This window comes from Ranitomeya imitator, chromosome 2, assembly GCF_032444005.1.
Source record: "Ranitomeya imitator isolate aRanImi1 chromosome 2, aRanImi1.pri, whole genome shotgun sequence".
In the NCBI taxonomy this organism is placed as follows: Eukaryota; Metazoa; Chordata; class Amphibia; order Anura; family Dendrobatidae; genus Ranitomeya; species Ranitomeya imitator.
In genome coordinates this window covers 337,786,822-337,808,432 of record NC_091283.1, presented here as the reverse complement: position 1 = coordinate 337,808,432, position 21,611 = coordinate 337,786,822, and the positions used below count along the sequence as shown (strand labels likewise).

Here is a 21,611-nt window from a genome sequence, read left to right as displayed (position 1 = left end):
TAACTGCTTCATTACTTAACTCCGCCTGATGCTGCTATCCTTGCTCCTTGTCAATGTTTCAGTGTTGGATCTGAGCTTCTCCTGATTGTTCCTGTGACCTGCTGCTCTGTATAGCTAAGTGCCTTTTGCTTTTTTGTTGCTTTTTTTCTGTCCAGCTTGTCTTTTGTTTTGCTGGAAGCTCTGAGACGCAAAGGGTGTACCGCGGTGCCGTTAGTTCGGCACGGTGGGTTTTTTTTGCCCCCTTTGCGTGGTTTTGCTTTAGGGTTTTTTGTAGACTGCAAAGTTCGCTTTACTGTCCTCGCTCTGTCCTAGAATATCGGGCCCCACTTTGCTGAATCTATTTCATCCCTACGTTTTGTCTTTTCATCTTACTCACAGTCATTATATGTGGGGGGCTGCCTTTTCCTTTGGGGAATTTCTCTGGGGCAAGTCAGGCCTATTTTTCTATCTTCAGGCTAGCTAGTTTCTTAGGCTGTGCCGAGTTGCCTAGGTAGTTGTTAGGCGCAATCCACAGCCGCTTTTAGTTGTGTTTAGGATAGGATCAGGTGTGCAGTCTACAGAGTTTCCACGTCTCAGAGCTCGTTCTTGTATTTTTGGGTATTTGTCAGATCACTGTGTGCGCTCTGATCGCTAAGCACACTGTGTTTCTGGATTGCCTTCATAACACCTGTCATTAGCAATCATAACAGTACAAGGAGCCAAACTAATGATTCTCAATAGAGGGAAAGAAAAAGTTCTGACATCATTTTTTTTTTTTTTTTTTTCTGCTCTGTGTTCATTTTTGTCGATTTCGTCATCCACCCCTTCTGAGGTCCCAGAGTTCTTGTCTGATTATCAGGATGTATTTGAAGAGCCAAGTCCGATGCTCTAACTCCGCATAGGGATTGTGATTGTGCTATCAATTTGATTCCTGGTAGTAAATTCCCTAAAGGTCGATTATTTAATTTATCCGTGCCCGAACACGCCGCTATGCGCAGTTATGTGAAGGAATCCCTGGAGAAGGGACATATTCGCCCATCGTCATCACCACTGGGAGCAGGGTTCTTCTTTGTAGCCAAGAAGGATGGTTCGCTGAGACCGTGTATTGATTACCGCCTTCTTAATAAGATCACTGTTAAATTTCAGTATCCCTTGCCATTGTTATCTGACTTGTTTGCTCGGATTAAGGGGGCTAGTTGGTTCACTAAGATAGATCTTCGTGGTGCGTATAATCTGGTGAGAATCAGGCAAGGAGATGAATGGAAAACTGCATTCAATACGCCCGAGGGTCATTTTGAGTATCTAGTGATGCCGTTCGGACTTGCCAATGCTCCATCTGTGTTTCAGTCTTTTATGCATGACATCTTCCGTGAGTATCTGGATAAATTCCTGATTGTTTACTTGGATGATATTTTGATCTTCTCAGATGATTGGGAGTCTCATGTGAAGCAGGTCAGAATGGTTTTTCAGGTCCTGCGTGCTAACTCTTTGTTTGTGAAGGGATCAAAGTGTCTCTTCGGTGTGCAGAAAGTTTCATTTTTGGGGTTCATCTTTACCCCTTCTACTATCGAGATGGATCCAGTTAAGGTCCAAGCCATCCAGGATTGGATTCAGCCGACATCTCTGAAAAGTCTGCAAAAGTTCCTGGGCTTTGCTAATTTTTATCGTCGCTTCATCTGTAATTTTTCTAGCATTGCCAAACCATTGACCGATTTGACCAAGAAGGGTGCTGATTTGGTTAATTGGTCTTCTGCTGCTGTGGAAGCTTTTCAGGAGTTGAAGCGTCGTTTTTGTTCTGCCCCTGTGTTGTGTCAGCCAGATGTTTCTCTTCCGTTCCAGGTCGAGGTTGATTCTTCTGAGATTGGAGCAGGGGCGGTTTTGTCACAGAGAGGTTCTGATTGCTCAGTGATGAAACCATGTGCTTTCTTTTCCAGGAAGTTTTCGCCCGCTGAGCGTAATTATGATGTGGGCAATCGAGAGTTGCTGGCCATGAAGTGGGCATTCGAGGAGTGGCGTCATTGGCTTGAAGGAGCTAAGCATCGCGTGGTGGTATTGACTGATCATAAGAACTTGACTTATCTCGAGTCTGCCAAGCGCTTGAATCCTAGACAGGCCCGTTGGTCGTTATTTTTTGCCCGCTTCGACTTTGTGATTTCGTACCTTCCGGGCTCTAAAAATGTGAAGGCGGATGCTCTGTCTAGGAGTTTTGTGCCCGACTCTCCGGGTTTATCTGAGCCAGCGGGTATCCTCAAGGAAGGAGTCATTGTGTCTGCCATCTCCCCTGATTTGCGGCGGGTGCTGCAAAAATTTCAGGCGAATAAACCTGATCGTTGTCCAGCAGAGAAACTGTTCGTCCCTGATAGGTGGACTAATAAACTTATCTCTGAACTTCATTGTTCGGTGTTGGCTGGTCATCCTGGAATCTTTGGTACCAGAGAGTTAGTGGCTAGATCCTTCTGGTGGCCATCTCTGTCACGGGATGTACGTACTTTTGTGCAGTCCTGTGGGATTTGTGCTAGGGCTAAGCCCTGCTGTTCTCGTGCCAGTGGGTTGCTTTTGCCCTTGCCGGTCCCAAAGAGGCCTTGGACACATATTTCGATGGATTTCATTTCTGACCTTCCCGTTTCTCAAAAGATGTCAGTCATTTGGGTGGTCTGTGATCGCTTTTCTAAAATGGTCCATCTGGTGCCCTTGGCTAAATTGCCTTCCTCCTCTGATTTGGTACCTTTGTTCTTTCAGCATGTGGTTCGGTTGCATGGCATTCCTGAGAATATTGTTTCTGACAGAGGTTCCCAGTTTGTTTCAAGGTTTTGGCGAGCCTTTTGTGGTAGGATGGGCATTGACCTATCCTTTTCCTCGGCTTTCCATCCTCAGACTAATGGCCAGACCGAACGAACCAATCAGACCTTGGAAACATATCTGAGATGTTTTGTTTCTGCAGACCAGGATGATTGGGTGTCCTTTTTGCCGTTGGCTGAGTTCGCCCTTAATAATCGGGCCAGCTCGGCTACCTTGGTTTCTCCATTTTTTTGCAATTCTGGGTTCCATCCTCGTTTCTCTTCAGGACAGGTTGAGTCTTCGGACTGTCCTGGTGTGGATTCTGTGGTGGATAGGTTGCAGCAGATCTGGACTCAGGTAGTGGACAATTTGATCTTGTCCCAGGAGAAAGCTCAACTTTTTGCTAATCGCAGACGCCGTGTGGGTCCCCGACTTCGTGTTGGGGATCTGGTTTGGTTATCTTCTCGTCATATTCCTATGAAGGTTTCCTCTCCTAAATTTAAACCTCGTTTTATTGGTCCGTATAGGATTTCTGAGGTTCTCAATCCTGTGTCTTTTCGTTTGACCCTCCCAGACTCCTTTTCCATACATAATGTATTCCATAGGTCGTTGTTGCGGAGATACGTGGCACCTATGGTTCCATCTGTTGAGCCTCCTGGCCCGGTTTTGGTGGAGGGGGAATTGGAGTATATTGTGGAGAAGATTTTGGATTCTCGTGTTTCTAGACGGAAACTCCAGTATCTGGTCAAATGGAAGGGTTATGCTCAGGAAGATAATTCCTGGGTTTTTGCCTCTGATGTTCATGCTTCCGATCTTGTTCGTGCCTTTCATGCGGCTCATCCTGGTCGGCCTGGGGGCTCTGGTGAGGGTTCGGTGACCCCTCCTCAAGGGGGGGGTACTGTTGTGAATTCTGTGGCTGAATTCACTCCTGTGGTCACAAGTGGTACTGCAGCTTCTGAGCTTCCTCCCTCAGGTGTTCTGGTGAGCTCGTTAACTGCTTCATTACTTAACTCCGCCTGATGCTGCTATCCTTGCTCCTTGTCAATGTTTCAGTGTTGGATCTGAGCTTCTCCTGATTGTTCCTGTGACCTGCTGCTCTGTATAGCTAAGTGCTTTTTGCTTTTTTGTTGCTTTTTTTCTGTCCAGCTTGTCTTTTGTTTTGCTGGAAGCTCTGAGACGCAAAGGGTGTACCGCCGTGCCATTAGTTCGGCACGGTGGGTTTTTTTTGCCCCCTTTGCGTGGTTTTGCTTTAGGGTTTTTTGTAGACTGCAAAGTTTGCTTTACTGTCCTCGCTCTGTCCTAGAATATCGGGCCCCACTTTGCTGAATCTATTTCATCCCTACGTTTTGTCTTTTCATCTTACTCACAGTCATTATATGTGGGGGGCTGCCTTTTCCTTTGGGGAATTTCTCTGGGGCAAGTCAGGCCTATTTTTCTATCTTCAGGCTAGCTAGTTTCTTAGGCTGTGCCGAGTTGCCTAGGTAGTTGTTAGGCGCAATCCACAGCCACTTTTAGTTGTGTTTAGGATAGGATCAGGTGTGCAGTCTACAGAGTTTCCACGTCTCAGAGCTCGTTCTTTTATTTTTGGGTATTGGTCAGATCACTGTGTGCGCTCTGATCGCTAAGCACACTGTGTTTCTGAATTGCCTTCATAGCACCTGTCATTAGCATACATAACAGGGTCTTACATGACCTGCAGCTAAACTAGTCTGTATGTATTCCTTTAAGGCCTCCCTCTCAGGAATTGTCAAATTAAATAAACGACTCTTAGGAAGTGTGGCACCTGGGATGAACTCAATAGCGCAGTTGTAATCTCTATGGGGTGGTAGAACTTGTGACTCAACCTCCGAAAATAGCCTCCAGAAATCCTGAATGGCTTCAGGTAGGTCCTTCTTTACAACAGCAGCAATGTGGACGTTACAACAATTACCATAACACCCCTGACTCCAGGACCTAGTACTGACAACCAGTCCAGCAAAGGATTGTGCATTTTTAACCAGGGTAAACCCAGGATGACTGAGCAAGGTAATTTAGCAAGAACAAACAAGTCTATACACTCCTGATGTTCCATATTCATAAGTGGGAACGCGGTAACCTTTCAAGAAATACACCCATGTTCCAGAGGAGTGTTATCAATAGCCACAACAGGTATAGGAGGTGACAATGGTTCAGAATCAAACTTATATTTGTCTAGGAATTGTTGATCAATCAAATTAAGTGCAGAACCACAATCCACCATTACCTGAAAATCAAGGAAATGACCATGATATGTGGTATTACCAGAATAAGAAACTCCTGTGGATCGTAAAAAAGCAACACGAACTGGAGCGTTACTCCAACTGAGCTATTTTTTTTTTTCTTTCCTTATGCGAACCTCACATTGCTTAATGAAATGGTCAGCCTTACCACAATACAAGTGTAGCCCTTCAGAAAACCTCTTCTCCCTCTCCTGGGAATGAGAGGACATCACCCCAAGTTGCATCGGTTCCCCGTAGTCGACGGGGCTATCCTGAGAGACGGGGTTCAGCATTATAAGAGCCTTCTCTTCATTCTGTCTGCCTCTCAGTCTTCTATCCACACGGATAGCTAACTGCCTAGCAGTTTCCAAAGTATCAGGTGCAATGAGCAAATCTTTAACTCTTTCACTCAAACCTGCTAAAAACTGACTCTTGAGTGCTGGGTCATTCCACCTGACCTCTGCGGACCATCGACTGAACAGGATGCAATACCTCTCAGCATCAACAGGGCCCTGTTTAAGCCATCTGAGCACTGCCTCAGCTGATGTGACCCAATCAGGATCATCATAACAACCCCATAGCAGAAAAAAAACTACTGATGTCAAACAAGGATCATCAGGATGTAATGAAAATGCCCAGATTTGGGGTTCATTTCACAATTAAGACATAATAATCCCCATACGCTGTAATTCACTCCCAGAGGATCTGGGTCTAAGCCGCAAATATAGTAAACATGCATTTTTAAACATAAAAAATGACTGCCGTTTACCAGAAAAAAACTCAGGTAATCCTACCTTAGGATCTTCAGAGAGTGTTCCAGAGTAATTACTCACATGCCGCTGCAGGTCGGCTACTTCCAAAGTTAACCCTTGCAAGCCTTGAGCAAGTTCCTGGACGCTGCACATATTGAAGGAATCCGGGAGAGAATTTTTTATTTATTTTTTTATGTGTTCCTGGACAAACTGTTACGGAACTGCAACACAGAACTAGGATAGAAGGGTGAAAACTGACCCTGCACTGAGACTAAGCTGATACCCTACGATGGAGTGGGTGACCCATTCCTTGTGAATAGACCCACCGAGGATCCTAGGTTAATCTCAGCGAAGACCTATAGATAGGGGGCAGGAGGTCCCTGAAAGATCTAAGGACTGGGTATAAAAACAGGTCACCTCCTAATAGAAAACACAGACGGTTGCAGTAACCAACTGAAAACAGAAACTAAAGATAGCAGAACCGGGGGTCCCAGAACTGTACAATATCAAACACAGAAAGCTATCAAACCACATAGCCAAAACTCTAGCAGATTAACACTGTTGTCCAGCAAGGAATGGGAGGCAACTGCTGGGTAATAAAGGGTGATACAATCATCTGACCTAAGGCCACCCAGCACCATAGGAAAAAGACCAGCAGCCAGAAACCCACAACAAGATGGCGGATGGTCAAAAAACAAAACAGATTCTAACAACAGGTATATACTATATATATAGGAGGAGATGACATACAGGTATATACTATATACAGGAGGAGATGACTTACAGGTATACATTATATACAGGAGGATATGACATACTGGTATATACTATATACAGGAGGAGATGACAGGTATATACTATATACAGGAGTAGATGACATAGAGGTATATACTATATACAGGAGGAGATGACACACAGGTATATACTACATACAGGAGGCGATGACACACAGGTATACATTATATACAGGAGGAGATGACATACAGCGACAATTTGTGTGCAATATAATTATTATAATTTGTTATAGCTAACCACAGTTCATTACTATGCCCGGGCAACGCCAGGCTCTTCAGCTAGTGATAAAGGTCATCATGACCTGGGTAACAGGGAGGGCTACATGAGTTACATTACTGTAAATTGTATAAAATACTGCTTTTAGTGCGAATAAACTAGAAAAAGTGACTTGATCACAACCAGTGTGCATGCTTTTCTCTGAGCGCTCGTTATCTGAGAGCCTAATCTCTTAATTCAGCCTCACTGCTGATCCGACATATCTGACTTTGGGTCAGAACAAAAACAGCTACAACACAAGGAAACTGTTCTAAGTGTGCTCATGTAGCTCAGAATGAGGTCTTCCACACAGTATGATGGCCTCCACAGACCCCACACAGTGTGACGGCCCCCACAGCACCTCACACAGTATTATGGCCACCACAACCTGCTACAGAAAATAAGGACCCCCAAACAGTATGGAGACATTTATAGTCCACCACAGCCCCCCTTATCCAGGATAATGGTCCATGCAAACCATATACTCAGTATGAGAGCCCAAACAGCTCTTCTCTTAAGCTGCCCCACAATTCTTGATGCTTAAACACACACACACAGACACACACACACACACTACTCAACCCAACCCTGTTTCCGAGGTGCACTGCTCCAGTCTGGGCAGTGTGTGTACTGAGGCTCCATACTACAGGTGTGATGTGGTGACATCATTGTGCCTGCAGTGCACAGAGTCTCAGACTCACAGGAGAAGGCTGAATGGTGGATCAGGAGCTGTTGACTCCCCGATTCACTATTCTATTCAATGGTATCACCATCATGAGAATGTGGATATTGCTGAAATTGTAATGATGGGAAGAAGAGGATGACCAATATCAAATCCCACTGAGCCCTCTCAATTCATGGGCATAATAGTGACTGAGTGGGCTACCGTTATGGATGCTACGCCCCTGCCCATCCAACTATCGCATGGTAATAATCTCATAGCTCCCGAGTTCATTAGTATCTGCACCAAGAATGAGGCTAAGAGAGAATTTATTAATTAGATGTCTGTGGTCAGTGAGGGGGATGGAAATATTACACTGTGTGTGGTAGGATGGTTGTAGTGTGGAAATATCTTTTATGTGAGATGCCAGTATTGTGGAAACATTATACTGCGTGAGGGGCATCATGTGCAGCATTTGTACAAAAAGACTGCCATCTGCAATACAGATGGGACACTGCAAAATCAATGGGAAGAGGGAGAGTTTCAGGAAGGAAGAGTCTAGATGGTACACTTGGTCAGGTGACCTTGACGTAGTTTTCTGATATTATAAAGGCCATAGCCCCAAAGCCAAAACAGATTTGGTGCCAAGCAAAGGAAAGGGTGCCGGAGAAGAATCTGAGGTACCAGGACATGGTACAGTGCCCGAGGCAGCTGGTTGTGGGAGAAGAACCCTGCTTACAGGGGCATTACACTATGTGAGGGGCAAGAAAGGGGCCCTGTTCTAGGAGAACAATCTCTTTCCTCACTTCCTGTCTTCCATAGTTGGGTCGTATGTATCTATTACAGGAAACAGAACAAAATCATAATGATTCGTATAAAATGCCGAAAACACCAAGAGTCTCAGTGCAGAAGGGGTTAATGTTCCCCACGCTCAGTAATGGGGAATCTCCAGCACCTACCTCCACCTGCACAGCCGCCACCACATATATGGCTGCTCTGTGCGCACAGGACCTGTGATGAGGTCACAGGAGGGGAGGAGTCAGGGGTCACATGATCAGGGGCCTCAGTGACTGATATCCGCAGTGCAGACGCTACATGGAAACTTCTCCTCAGTCAGTGACATTTCCGCCATTATTTCCCCTCACTACTGGCACAATTACCCCGCGCCGCCTTTTCTGCACAGTGTTATGTGTGGAATGTAACGTGTGATTTCTCTGGAGACAAATAGACCCCACACATGAGGGAATTATCACCAGTTACCGGACGTCTACTATATGGCGGTATATGGGATGGATGAACTGGGGGTTGTCTCTTATCTTTAGCAGACTCAGAGCGGTAACACCAGACGTCCTCCAGACACCAGAAAGGAAGGTGGCCGACAGCTGTAGCTCCAAGCCTTCACAAGGGAGGAATAGAAATAACACCCGCAACTCCCAACAGGAAGTTGGGAGTTATAAGCACCCAGATCCAGGCGACACCATCAGCCGGGGGAGGTGGCTACTAGTCAGCAAAGCAACCTGCTGAGACCTTCTGCAGCAAGATGCAGTGCAATGGTCTACAGCCTCTGACACATCCGTGACAGTACCCCCCCCTTCTACGAGTGGCCTACGGACACTCAAGACAAGGTTTCTTAGGATTAGAGGTGATGGAAAGAACGAACCACCCTGGGGACAGTCACCTCTGATGCAGAAACCCACATCCTTTCCTCTGGACCATAACCCCTCCAATGCAACAAGTATTGTAAGGAACGATGTAGGAGGCAAAATTTGAAACTCCAGGTTTCCATCAACCATTATTGGGGGAGTCGCTAGGGATGAGGGCTCAAGAGGTTCCACATATCTCTTTACTGACAGTCATACGTTTATACCTGTCTCCCAAGACCATGTTAGTAAATTAAGGAGATAAAAAAGTGCAAATAGGGTCTTATCCTTCGGATTAATTGTAGTTTTTAACAAGGAGCTGCTCACCTGATGGCATAAAGCAAAAGCATGTGTGTATCGGCTACTGCATATCCACGGGCCGGCCAACGCGTTTCAAGGTCTATCTGACCCCTTCATCAGGATATTTACCACATAGACATCATGAAGTCAGATAGACCTTGAAACGCGTTGAATAAACCACCTGAATTCTTTAATATATCTGAATTTGTATCATTGTGGCAGCACGGAGTTAATCCACAAATTATCCTTTACAAATGTCACCAAGACCATGTTATGAAGATGAAGTGGCAAAACAGGACCAGATGGACAGGTATGTGGTACTTTAGAATGTGCACAAACATTGGAGGTAGACACTTGTTCAACCACATCCTGATGCAACCTCCACGACCAAAAACGACGAGAATGGAGATCCGTGGTTGCCTTACCACCCGGGTGGCCAGTAAGTACAGAGTTATGAAATTCTCTCATTACAATGCAGCGCAACTTAAACGGCACAAATAACCTCCCTGAAGGGCAGGAGGCAATGGCGTCCCCCTGAGCCTCGAACACATAACCCTCCAGGTTAGTGAACAAGGTCGAGATGCCTACCCCCTTCTACAAAATTGGGGCAGGGTCCTCAAAGCCAGACAAAAATGTTGGTAAGATCCCTGTAGCTATAGCAGAAGAGGAAATGTTTAGGCAGCTACCAAGACAGTAATCTCCCCACTTCACAACCTCTCTGGATTGCCAATCCACAGTTGTATTATGCTTCACCAATCAAGGCAAACCCAGAACCATTGGAGTGTGGAGATCCTTCAGGACATAACAAGGGATTACTTCATAATGAAAAGTCCCCACCTTCAGTCTTATGTTAAGAACAATTTGTGTCAGTGTTCTCTGTGCAAGTGGTGCTGAGTCGAATAGGAATAGGTTTAGCCAAGTTAGAGCAGACAAAACCATGAATTATAGCAAACTCAGCATCCACCATACTGACTCTTAGCTCCACTGCCTACAAATACAGACATTTTTTCAGACCCACCCTCTAGCACCACCTCTGCTGTCAGGACACAATGAGAATTGCAGGTTGATGATGAACACACCCCTTGATTATCAAGCTCAAGGCTCCCAAGGGTTAATCGAGTCTCTTTTTGCTTGGAATTGCAGGATATGCTCCAATAAAATGTCCCTTCTTCCCACAAAAAATACACCCTTTTTCTTGCAAATATTGTGGGAAACACGAGACATGTGTAACACCCCAGGAAGCTGGTTGTTACAGTGGTAATGCCTTACTCACGGGGAGGGTGATGCCATGCCTGGAAGCGACAAGGGTCCCTTTAACAAGTAACACGTACACACAACACTGTTCTGATTCCAGGCCAGAAGGGGGAGCTCTAGACTCGGTTTAAGGGTAGCTTCCCTAAATATTCTGGGTGAAGGAGGAGTTACTAATCAGTCTTAGGGTATGTGCACACGTTGCGGATTCTCTGCGGATCCGCAGCATTTTTTGAGGTGCAGAAACGCTGCAGATCCGCAATTGATTTACAGTACAATGTAAATCAATGAGAAAAAAAATGTTGTGCACACTTTGCGGAAAATCCGCTGCGGAAACGCTGCGGTTTAAAAGAAGTAGCATGTCACTTCTTTTTTGTGAATCTGCAGCGTTTTTGTACCCATTCCATTATAGAAAACCGCAGGGGTAAAAACCGCAGCAAATCCACAAGAAAACTGCAGCAAAAATGCACAAAAAATGCTGCGGAACTGCACAAAAAATGCTGCGGAGAGGCAGAATCCGCACCAGAAATTCCTAAGCCTAAGCCTAATCCGCAACATGTGCACATAGCTTCAGTGAGGAGTGGAAAGTCTGTAAGGAGAGCTGGAGCCATGCAGACATGAGGTTCTGCAGCTCCTGAGAGGAGAGTCAGACAGTCTGTAAGAGACAGTGAGAGGAGAAGAGGCAAAGGAGAGGAAAGATACTGGGAGTGGAGCTGCAAGTGTGCTCACTCCAGAATCAACGCAGAAACCGGAGGCTGGAATGCCCAGGTTGTGGGGGTAACTGTATGCCCCACAGCAGAAACGGGTGGGCAGGAGATTCCAAGTCCCCTCGCCACAATTACACCCGAAGGCACAGCAGCCGATAGAGCCCAGTGTCACCATGAGATGAGACACCTATAAAAAGGCTCGCATTGCCTGCCAATTGGGTAGTGTCCACCTGAAAGGGACAGAGAGAAAGAGAGGACCTTGTGTGAAGTCTCAGACAGCAAGGAACTTAGAACACAGTTCAGAAAGGAAGGTTTCAAACTACACCTGGCTAGGGGGACTCCTAATCGCTTCCAGGCTGCCCGGACCTCACCATCACCTGTTACCTGTGCCCTGGACTGTGCCTGCATTCTACTAGTAGAAGGTAAAGAGACTACAACCATGTGTCCTCTAATTCTTTCTTGCACCTCACCAGCTATCATCCTTACCAACTTCACCGGGAGCCCTGGGGACCAAGTTCTCCCTATGGGGAAGTAGACCATCTCTGCTGCAATACCATCCCCAGAGGACCCCTTTAAGCAGCGCCAGCCACCCCTGGCCAAGTACCACAGGTGGCGTCACGAACACTACTACATTAGACCATTTCTGTTAATTCCCCCTTTTATTGGATGCCCAGGGCCACGGACTGGGTCACTGCCACTGTGACACATCCCTTTAAGAACCGGCCCGGTTCTGAGTACCCCACGGTCCTAGCGGGTGCTTAACGTGAATGCACATCCCAAGTGCATGCATTCCTCTAACTCTGCAAGTATAGGTTCACCCCCAGATCTTTCCTCCAACACCGGGATCTTGTCCCAGATGAGGACTCAGAAGTAGGTGGTCTTACCCATCTGTCTCGCAGGCGTCTATCCACACAAATAGCTAAGGACATGGCAGCCTCCAATGACACAGGAGTTTCATATACTGCTAAAGCGTCCTTTATCCTTTCAGTGATGCCCTGAAGGAATTGGCTTCTAAGAGCCGGGTCAATCCATTTGGTACCCGTTGACGACCTGCGGAATTCAGAGCTATAAGTCTCCACTGAACGATTCCCTTGCTGAATGCGACGCAGCCTGGACTCAGCCAAAGACATATGGTCAGGATCATGATAGATAAGGGCTAGGGTCCTAAAAATCTCTTCCACACACTGCAGACATATAGAATCCTGTGGTAGAGAAAACGCCCAGGACTGAGGTTCCTCTTGCAACAGTAAAATAATTCAAACTTGTTGCTCCTCATCTCCAGGGGAGTAAGGATGCAGTTTAACGTACAATTTGCATGCCTCCTTAAACACAAAACACTTGTCCCTACTCCCAAAAAACCTGTCTGGGAGGGCAAATTTGGGTTCAAGCTGGACCCACCTACCTTCAGGGTCGCCCACAATAGGATCCTACAGCCGCTGAACTTCAGAACGATGGTCAGTCACCTCCAGTGCCAACCTCTGCAGCTGCTCTGCTAGCATTAAAACAGAATCGATGAACCCAGCAAAAGAAAAAAACAAACACACAAAAAACACAAAAAGTGTCAGATTTTTATTTTTTTTCCTCTTGCAAACGTGAACAGCAAGTGTTAATGTCACGCAAGGTGTAAGGTTAGGTTCACATTAGCCTTTCTGTGTGCAGTGTATCATCTGCATGCTCAAACACATGCCAAAATGCATACAAACGCATGTTTAGGCCAGTCTCACACGTCCAGATAATTCCGGTACTGGAAAAATCGGTACCGGAATTATCCGTGTCCGTGTGTTCGTGAGCTCACGTAGGCCATCAGTGTGGCACACGTGCGGCACACTTGTGCCGCCTGTGTGCCGACTGGGTACCACACGGAGCGTGCAGGAGACATTGCTAGAGATAAGCGCTGTCCCCTGCATCTGGTGCTGAAGCCGCCATTCATATCTTCTCTCCAGCAGCGTTCGCTGGAAAGAAGATATGAAAAATCCTTTTTTTTTTTGTGTTTTAAATAAAGATCCCTGTCGCCACCCGCTCCCACCCCCTGTGCGGCCGCCCGCTGTTAATAAAATACTCACCCGGCTCCCTCGCAGCGTCCTGTCCTCGCCGCAGCTTCTCCTGTATGAGCGGTCATGTGGTGCCGCCCATTACAGTCATGAATATGCGGCTCCACCCCTATGGGAGGTGGAGCCGCATATTCATGACTGTAATGGGCGGCACCACGTGACCACTCATACAGGAGAAGCTGGTGCTGAGAGGACAGGACACTGAGAGGGAGCCGGGTGAGTATTTTATTACCAGCAGGCGGGCGCACAGGGGGTGGGAACAGGGATCTTTAGTTAAAACACGAAAAAAGCAAAAAAAAAAGGATTTTTCATATCTTCTTTCCAGCGAATGCTGCTGGAGAGAAGATATGAATGGCAGCTTCAGCACCACGTGGGGGGGACAGTGCTTACTGTAGCGCTGTCTCCTGCACGGCACACGGACTGCACACGGACAGCGTCCGTGTGCGGTACATGTTTTACACGGACCCATTGACTTTAATGGGTCCGTGTAAACCGTGCGCTCCCACGAACACTGACATGTCTCCGTGTTTTGCACACGGACACACGGTCCGTGAAAACACGCTGACATGTGCAGAGACACATTGATTTCAATGTGTCTACGTTAGTCAGTGTCTCCGGTACGTGAGGAAACTGTCTCAAAACAGTTCCTGGACATGCGCAGTCTGAAGTATGCAAGCGCATGAAACGCATGCGTATGCATGTCCTTGCGTACCAATGCGTTCCCATAGACAGTAATGCGTTGTTTTGACGCACTTCATCCGCAGGCGAATTACTGCACATAATTGACACCTCAAAAAATGCAACATGTTGCATTCGCTGGACCCACCGCACACCGCAAAATGACGCATTCGTATGCATCCGCATGCGAACTAATGCATGTCCCTGCGTACACAAAGATAGGTACGCAAGACGCATGCGGATCAAACGCTATGCACAGATACGCAAATGTGAAACTCGCCTAAGACAAACTAAGTGCAACACAAAAGAATAAGGGGAAGGTGAGCCCAACGCTAGGGAAGCAGGGAGTGGAGACCCATAGGCAGAACCAACGTCACCTATGTCTGCTCTAAGACCCCAAATAGGTTATTGCCCAAATAGGCACCTATTGTCGAGCAGGATACCTAAGCCCTGCCTGACCCTAGCAGTAAGCCCTGCATATGGTAGGATAAAATGAGCACTAGTTAATCCCCACTACACTACAGACAACTGGGATAGACAAGCAGGGTGAGGCTTATCTTTAGGAGACTCAGAGAGGTAACACCAGACGTCCTCCAGACACCAAAAAGGAAGGTGGCCGACAGCTGTAGCTCCAAGCCTTTACAAGGGAGGAATAGAAATAACACCCGCAACTCCCAGCAGGATCCAAATGACACCATCAGATGGAGGAGGAGACTACTAGTCAGCAAAGCAACATGCTGAGACCTTCTGCTGCAAGATGCAGTGCAACGGTCTGCAGCCTCTGACGCATCCATGGCAGACATCCACCATCCAGTCGCCATGGGGCAGTTTTTGTGAAATGGATGTAGGGATGCATCCATGCTTGGATTTTAGAGAGATTAATAAAATCACGGTTCACAATCCCTATCCTTTACCCCTTATACATGACCTGTTTAACCAATTCTCTGGAGCTAACAAAACTTAATGTGAGAGGGGCATCTAACCTTACACATGTACGTCAGGGTGATGAATGGAAGACCGCATTCAATACACCTGAGGGTCATAATGAAAATTTGGTGATGCCATTCGGATTAGGCAATGCTCCGGCAGTCTTTGAAAATTTCATAAATGACCGTATATTTTTTTCTCATTGGTGAGTAGATTTGCGGAAGTTTACCTGGATAATATTGAGTTAGGCTTTGCTCCGTACACCTCGTACACACGCGGCTCCGCTCCGTACACCTCGTACACACACGGCTCCACTCTGTACACCTCGTACACACACGGCTCCGCTCCATACACGTCGTACATACGCGGCTCCGCTCCGTTCACCTCGTACACCCACGGCTCCACTCCATACACCTCTTACACACACAGCTCCGCTCCGTGCACCCTGTACACACACGGCTCTGCTCCGTACTCCTCGTACACACACGGCTCCGCTCCGTACACCTTGTACACACACGGCTCTGCTCCGTACACCTCGTACACACACGGCTCTGCTACATCCACCCTGTAAACCCCTCCTGACCCCACACATAAACTTCCCCTCACCCAGCACCATGACAACCAGCACAGCAGAGTCCTGCATACACTGAGACCCCTGATCATGTGACCCCTGACTCCTCCCCTCCTGTGACCTCATCACAGGTCCTGTGCGCATAGAGCAGCCATATACTGGAGTGCGGCTCTGCAGGTGGAGGTAGGTGCTTGAGATTCCCCATTACTTAACCCAGGGGGGGGGGTTGGGGGGGGGGGGGGGCACTGCGGAGGCTCTTTTGGGGCCCCTGTGTGGTGTGTACAGTGACATAACAGCTGCAGAGGGGTCAGGCTGATTACAGATGCGCCGTCGTCTATTGGAGCTTTCTGGTAAGCAGCGTTTCCCGTTTCCCCTCATATATGGAGATTTTGGGGTCTCCGCCCTAGAACAAGCAGTGTTCCCCATGTGACGTCTCCCCCAGATTCCTCGGCTCCAGTCAGTGATTGACCTTGTGCTTTGTTTCTGCTCATAGTAAATACAGGTCGGATTGGGGGCTGCAGACGCCTATAATGGGGGACGTGCCACTTGGTAACGAGGGGGGAGATGCGGGATGGAAACATTTCCCCCTTAGTTTCCCATAAGAATAGTGGCCTCGGTAACGCTGGGCTGAGACTCGGACACACGACATTGCGCCGTTACATAATTTGTGGTGAAGGTTCCTCAGTGACATTATCGGAGCTCCTATCCTTATAGTGAGCCCCTGCAGGGACATCCAGGAGACCCCACAGAATTCAGGAACTCCAATGGGGACATTCCGGCTTGTCACTCCCCATGACTGAAGCAATGGACGTGTACAGATGCTTCTCACAAAATTAGAATATAATCAAAACGTGAATTTATTTCAGTTCTTCAATACAGAAAGTGACACTCATATATTATATAGTGATTACAAACAGAGTGATCTATTTCACTTGTTTATTTCTGTTAATGTTGAGGATTATGGCTTACAGCCAATGAAAACCCAAAAGTCATTATCTCAGTAAATTAGAATACTTTCTAACAAAAGCTTCAAAAATGATTTTAAAATCCGAAATGTTGGCCTCCTGAAATGTATGTTCAGTAAATGCACTCCATACTTGGTCGGGGCTCCTTTTGCATCAATTACTGCATCAATGCGGCGTGGCATGGAGTTGATCAGCCTATGGCACTGCTGAGGTGTTATGGAAGCCCAGGTTGCTTTGATAGCAGCCTTTAGCTCGTCTACATTGTTGGGTCTGGTATCTCTCATCTTCCTCTTGACAATACCCCACAGATTCTCTATGGAGTTAAGGTCAGGCAAGTTTGCTGGCCAATCAAGCACAGTTATACTATTGATTTTAAACCAGGTATTGGTACTTTTGGCAGTGCGGACAGGTGCCAAGTCCTGCAGGAGAATGAATATTCCCATCTGCAAAAAGCTTGTCGGCAGAGGGAAGCATGAAGGGCTCTAAAATTTCCTGGTAGACGGCTGCACTCACTTTGGTCTTGATAAAACACATTCAACATACACCAGCAGATAACATGGCTCCCCAAACCATCACTGATTGTGGAAACTTCACACTAGACCTCAAGCAGCTTGGATTGTGGCCTCTCCACTCTTCCTCCAGACTCAGGGACCTTGATTTCCAAATTAAATGGAAAATTTACTTTCATCTGAAAACAACACCTTGGACCACTGACAACAGTCCAGTCCTTTTTCTCCATGGCCCAGGTAAGACGCTTCTGGTGTTGTCTATTGGTCATGAGTGGCTGACACAAGGAATGCGACACTTCTAGCCCATGTCCTGGATATGTCTGTATTTGGTGGCTCTTGAAGCAATGGCTCCAGCAGCAGTCCACTCTTTGTGAGTCTCCCCTAAATTTTTGAATGGCCTTTTTTCAACAATCCTTTCAAGGCTGCGGTTATCCCGGTTGCTTGTGCACCCTTTTCTACCTCCCTTTTTCCTTCCACTCAACTTTCCATTAATATGCTTGGATACAGCACTCTGTGAACAGCTAGATTCTTCAACAATGACCTTTTGTGGCTTTCCCTCCTTGTGGAGTGTGTCAATGACTGTCTTCTGGACATCTGTCAAGTCAGCAGTCTTCCCCATGATTGTGGAGCTGCTGAAACAGACTAAGGGGCCTTTTTAAATGTTTAGGAAGCCTTTGCATGTGTTTTATGTTAATTATTCTAATTTTCTGAGATAATGACTTTGGGGGTTTCATTGGCTATAAGCCATAATCATCAACATTAACCCATTATCTACCAATGTCCTTTTTTTTTGGGACGCCAAATCTTTAACTTCTAGCAACTAAGATTTAGTAACTTTTATAGTTAGGTCCAATTTTTTTGTGTTGCGTTTGCAAAATGAATGTTTTCAAAATAGGAAATCATGTCATTGTCATTTTTAACTGAATATTGGGGCGCCCTTTTCTGAAAAATCCGTGCTTGTAAAAATTTTAATTTGGCAAGTAATGGGCTAACAGAAATAAATATGTGAAATAGATCACTCTGTTTGTAATGACTCTATATAATATATGAGTTTCACTTTTTGTATTGAAGAACTGAAATAAATTAACTTTTTGATGAAATTCCAATTTTGTGAGCAGCACCTGTAGGTGACATTACGAATATTTGGGAGCACATAGGTGACATTACAAAAATATATATATATTTTTTTTTTCCTCTTGAGGTTGGGGACACAACTCAAGCTATTGCTGTGGGACCTGTGATTTGTATTTACTCCACTGTGTGTAGAATAATAGAGTATAATAAAGTAGTTATGGATGTGATGTGACTAACATTGTGCAGTGACTCTAGTTTCCCTATAGTGATGGATATTTCTGGTTGTTAAAATTGTGATTTTTTTGTTTTTCCTTCACTTTAAACCTTATTTAAATACCTCTGATTAGTGCATCATACAACATACAAGCCTCTGCTGGCTCCGGTGATGCACTGTACTACTGTATTTGCCGTGTATCATCACTGCCTGTCAGTGTAATACTAACGGCCCCATACACAGGAGATAAGTGTTGGCTGAACGGTCATTTTGCAGACGGCTATCTCTCCCGACTCCCCCATACTCACAAATATTCCAGCTTTCCTGTGGTCTGTATGAGAGAGTCGCCTCCAGACTCCCCTAGCGGAGGATTATCTACAGGAAGAAAAACGGATTAGCCTCTGAAATTCAGGAAGCCAGATCTTTCTCTGCCCTGACATTGTTTGTCAGGAGGCCCCCAAATACATTATATAGTCGCCCAAACCCCCTGATGTGGGGCTTTCATGTAACTTTAGTCTAATCTGTATGGGGGCGTTAAAAGGTAACCTATTGGACGCTGCCTCTGGCCCGGCCTAATAGGCCTTCGTACATTGCAGGCCCAGACACCATTATTAAGCAGTGTTGTAACGTGGCACTACTGGCATGGTGTTCAAGTAGGGTCAAAAAACAAATATTGTGATAAAGAAACTTGGCGCTCAACTTTTGAAGATTTGAGGTAATTTTAATGCTGTCAAAACTGTAGTACAGTATCCAAATGTTTCGGTCAAACAGTGACCTTCATCAGTGTACTAACAATGGAAAGAAAGAATGCAAACAAAATAAATAATGAAATCAAACATTATAAAACAAAACATACCAATAAAGAGCATAAGAAAAAATGTGTGATCTTGTAAGTCATACAGAGAGTGGTAATCCCTCAAAACCTGAAACATCTCAATAATAAAGGAATAATCGTAGAATAATCCTCCATATTTATATCTGGAGAACACGTTATTCTGAAGAGGAAGTAGTATAGTAAAGAACCTACCCGACTGCTGTTTGGTACGGTGTATTAATTAAGGGGAATGAGACACCGTGCCTCTTTGTATATCGGTGTAAATGGCGGATTGATTTTATTAGGAGTGATTATTCTGAGATACCCACCTATGAGATACCCACATCATAGGTGGGTATCTCAGAATAATCACTCCTAATAAAATCAATCCGCCACTTAGACCGATATACAAAGAGGCACGGTGTCTCATTCCCCTTAATTAATACACCGTACCAAACAGCAGTCGGGTAGGTTCTTTACTATACTACTTCCTCTTCAGAATAACGTGTTCTCCAGATATAAATATGGAGGATTATTCTATGATTATTACTTTATTATTGAGATGTTTTTCTTATGCTCTTTATTGGTATGTTTTGTTTTATAATGTTTGATTTCATTATTTATTTTGTTTGCATTCTTTCTTTCCATTGTTAGTACACTGATGAAGGTCACTGTTTGACCGAAACATTTGGATACTGTACTACAGTTTTGACAGCATTAAAATTACCTCAAATCTTCACAAGTTGAGCGCCAAGTTTCTTTATAGGTGGGTATCTCAGAATAATCACTCCTAATAAAATCAATCTGCCTTTTACTGTGGAATCATGTATGTCAGCATGTGACAGTTATATCGGCGAGCAGCGTGGATAACCTCCATGTGGTACCTATCACGTAGGGAGGCTAAAACGAAAGTGAGGTAATCCGGAAGAGTCAGTGCGTTCCAGTGGGCGGAAGTGCTCAGTTAGCGCGTTGCACCGGGGAAGGATTCGGCTGCATATGTGTTCCAGAGCCCAATTTGGATGCGTGCCACTTGTCAGAAGGTGAGACCGGAGCTGTTTTCTTTAGAGAAGGGTGAAAAAAACGAGTTACAGGCATGTTCTACTCGGTGGAGGTGAAGCAGTCGAGCAGGAGAGGTGGGAAAATATGGAGATGGGGAAATCCAGAGGGAAAAGGCCAAGGAATAGGAGATTTCATTCCATATAAGCGACTCTGTAAGAAGGAGGACATACAGAATTAGTAAATGCAATGAGCCAGATTCATCAAAAAGAAGAGGTAACTCAGAAGGGGTAAACATCAATACATCCATACCTATAACATCATAACATAGGAATAAGAGTATGTATAGTGAATATACAGTATCATGGGTACAGAAACACGTAATGGCAAATCATATTCCCTAGTTAGACCCTTAGGAGTAAAGGTACCGTCACACTTAGCGACGCTGCAGCGATACCGACAACGATCCGGATCGCTGCAGCGTCGCTGTTTGGTCGCTGGAGAGCTGTCACACAGACCGCTCTCCAGCGACCAACGATGCCGGTAACCAGGGTAAACATCGGGTAACTAAGCGCAGGGCCACGCTTAGTAACCCGATGTTTACCCTGGTTACCATCCTAAAAGTAAAAAAAAACAAACACTACATACTTACCTACAGCCGTCTGTCCTCCAGCGCTGTGCTCTGCACTCCTCCTGTACTGTCTGTGTGAGCACAGCGGCCGGAAAGCAGAGCGGTGACGTCACCGCTCTGCTTTCCGGCTGACCGACGCTCACAGCCAGTACAGGAGGAGTGCAGAGCACAGCGCTGGAGGACAGACGGCTGTAGGTAAGTATGTAGTGTTTTTTTTTTTTTACTTTTAGGATGGTAACCAGGGTAAACATCGGCCCTGCGCTTAGTTATCCGATGTTTACCCTGGTTACCAGTGAAGACATCGCTGAATCGGTGTCACACACGCCGATTCAGCGATGTCTGCGGGGAGTCCAGCGACCAAATAAAGTTCTGGACTTTCTTCCCCGACCAGCGACAGCACAGCAGGGGCCTGATCGCTGCTGCCTGTCACACTGGACGATATCGCTAGCGAGGACGCTGCAACGTCACGGATCGCTAGCGATATCGTCTACTGTGACGGTACCTTAAGGGTTTGTAGCTCTTGGATTCAGAATGCGTCCTTTTGTTTCAGGATGCGTACCTGATCACCCCCGCGTCTGGGGGGCCGGGTACGTGCTTTATGACACGAAATCTCAATTGTGAGACATTGTGCCCTGCAGAGATAAAATGGTCTGGTAACGGTAAAAGGAGATTTTTACACCTGATTGTGGACTTGTGTTTCCAAATTCTATCTTTGACAGGTTGTGTAGTTTCTCCTATATATAGTAGGCTGCATGGACATTTAATCCAATCTCAAAAGTCACAGCAGGGGCGGACACTGACAGCTTGGCACCCTTGTGCAAGAAAT

At 46.0% G+C, this 21,611-nt stretch overlaps 2 protein-coding genes across 3 annotated transcripts in view; one reads left to right on the top strand and one right to left on the bottom strand.

Moving 5' to 3' along the window:
* The window catches only part of LOC138663644 (gastrula zinc finger protein XlCGF26.1-like), a 40,080-nt gene extending 31,605 nt beyond the window's left edge, over positions 1-8,475 (bottom strand). The window contains exons 1-2 of one of the 2 annotated variants that reach the window (XM_069749924.1): positions 8,417-8,446; positions 5,789-5,891 (exon numbers count right to left, since the gene is read on the bottom strand). Coding sequence is in view for 1 of the 2 variants with exons in the window: in XM_069749923.1 (XP_069606024.1) it covers positions 8,417-8,442 (26 nt within the window). In the remaining variant the exon portion in view is untranslated. Of the gene's footprint in view, positions 1-5,788; positions 5,892-8,416 lie in introns of both variants that reach the window. The other variant, XM_069749923.1, reaches the window with a different exon arrangement.
* A 7,237-nt stretch (positions 8,476-15,712) lies between these two features.
* Positions 15,713-21,611, top strand: part of LOC138663641 (zinc finger protein 773-like) — a 105,806-nt gene continuing 99,907 nt past the window's right edge. Inside the window, exon 1 of the mRNA XM_069749918.1 lies at positions 15,713-15,765. The gene's annotated coding sequence lies outside the window, so the exon portion shown is untranslated. The remainder of the gene's footprint in view (positions 15,766-21,611) is intronic.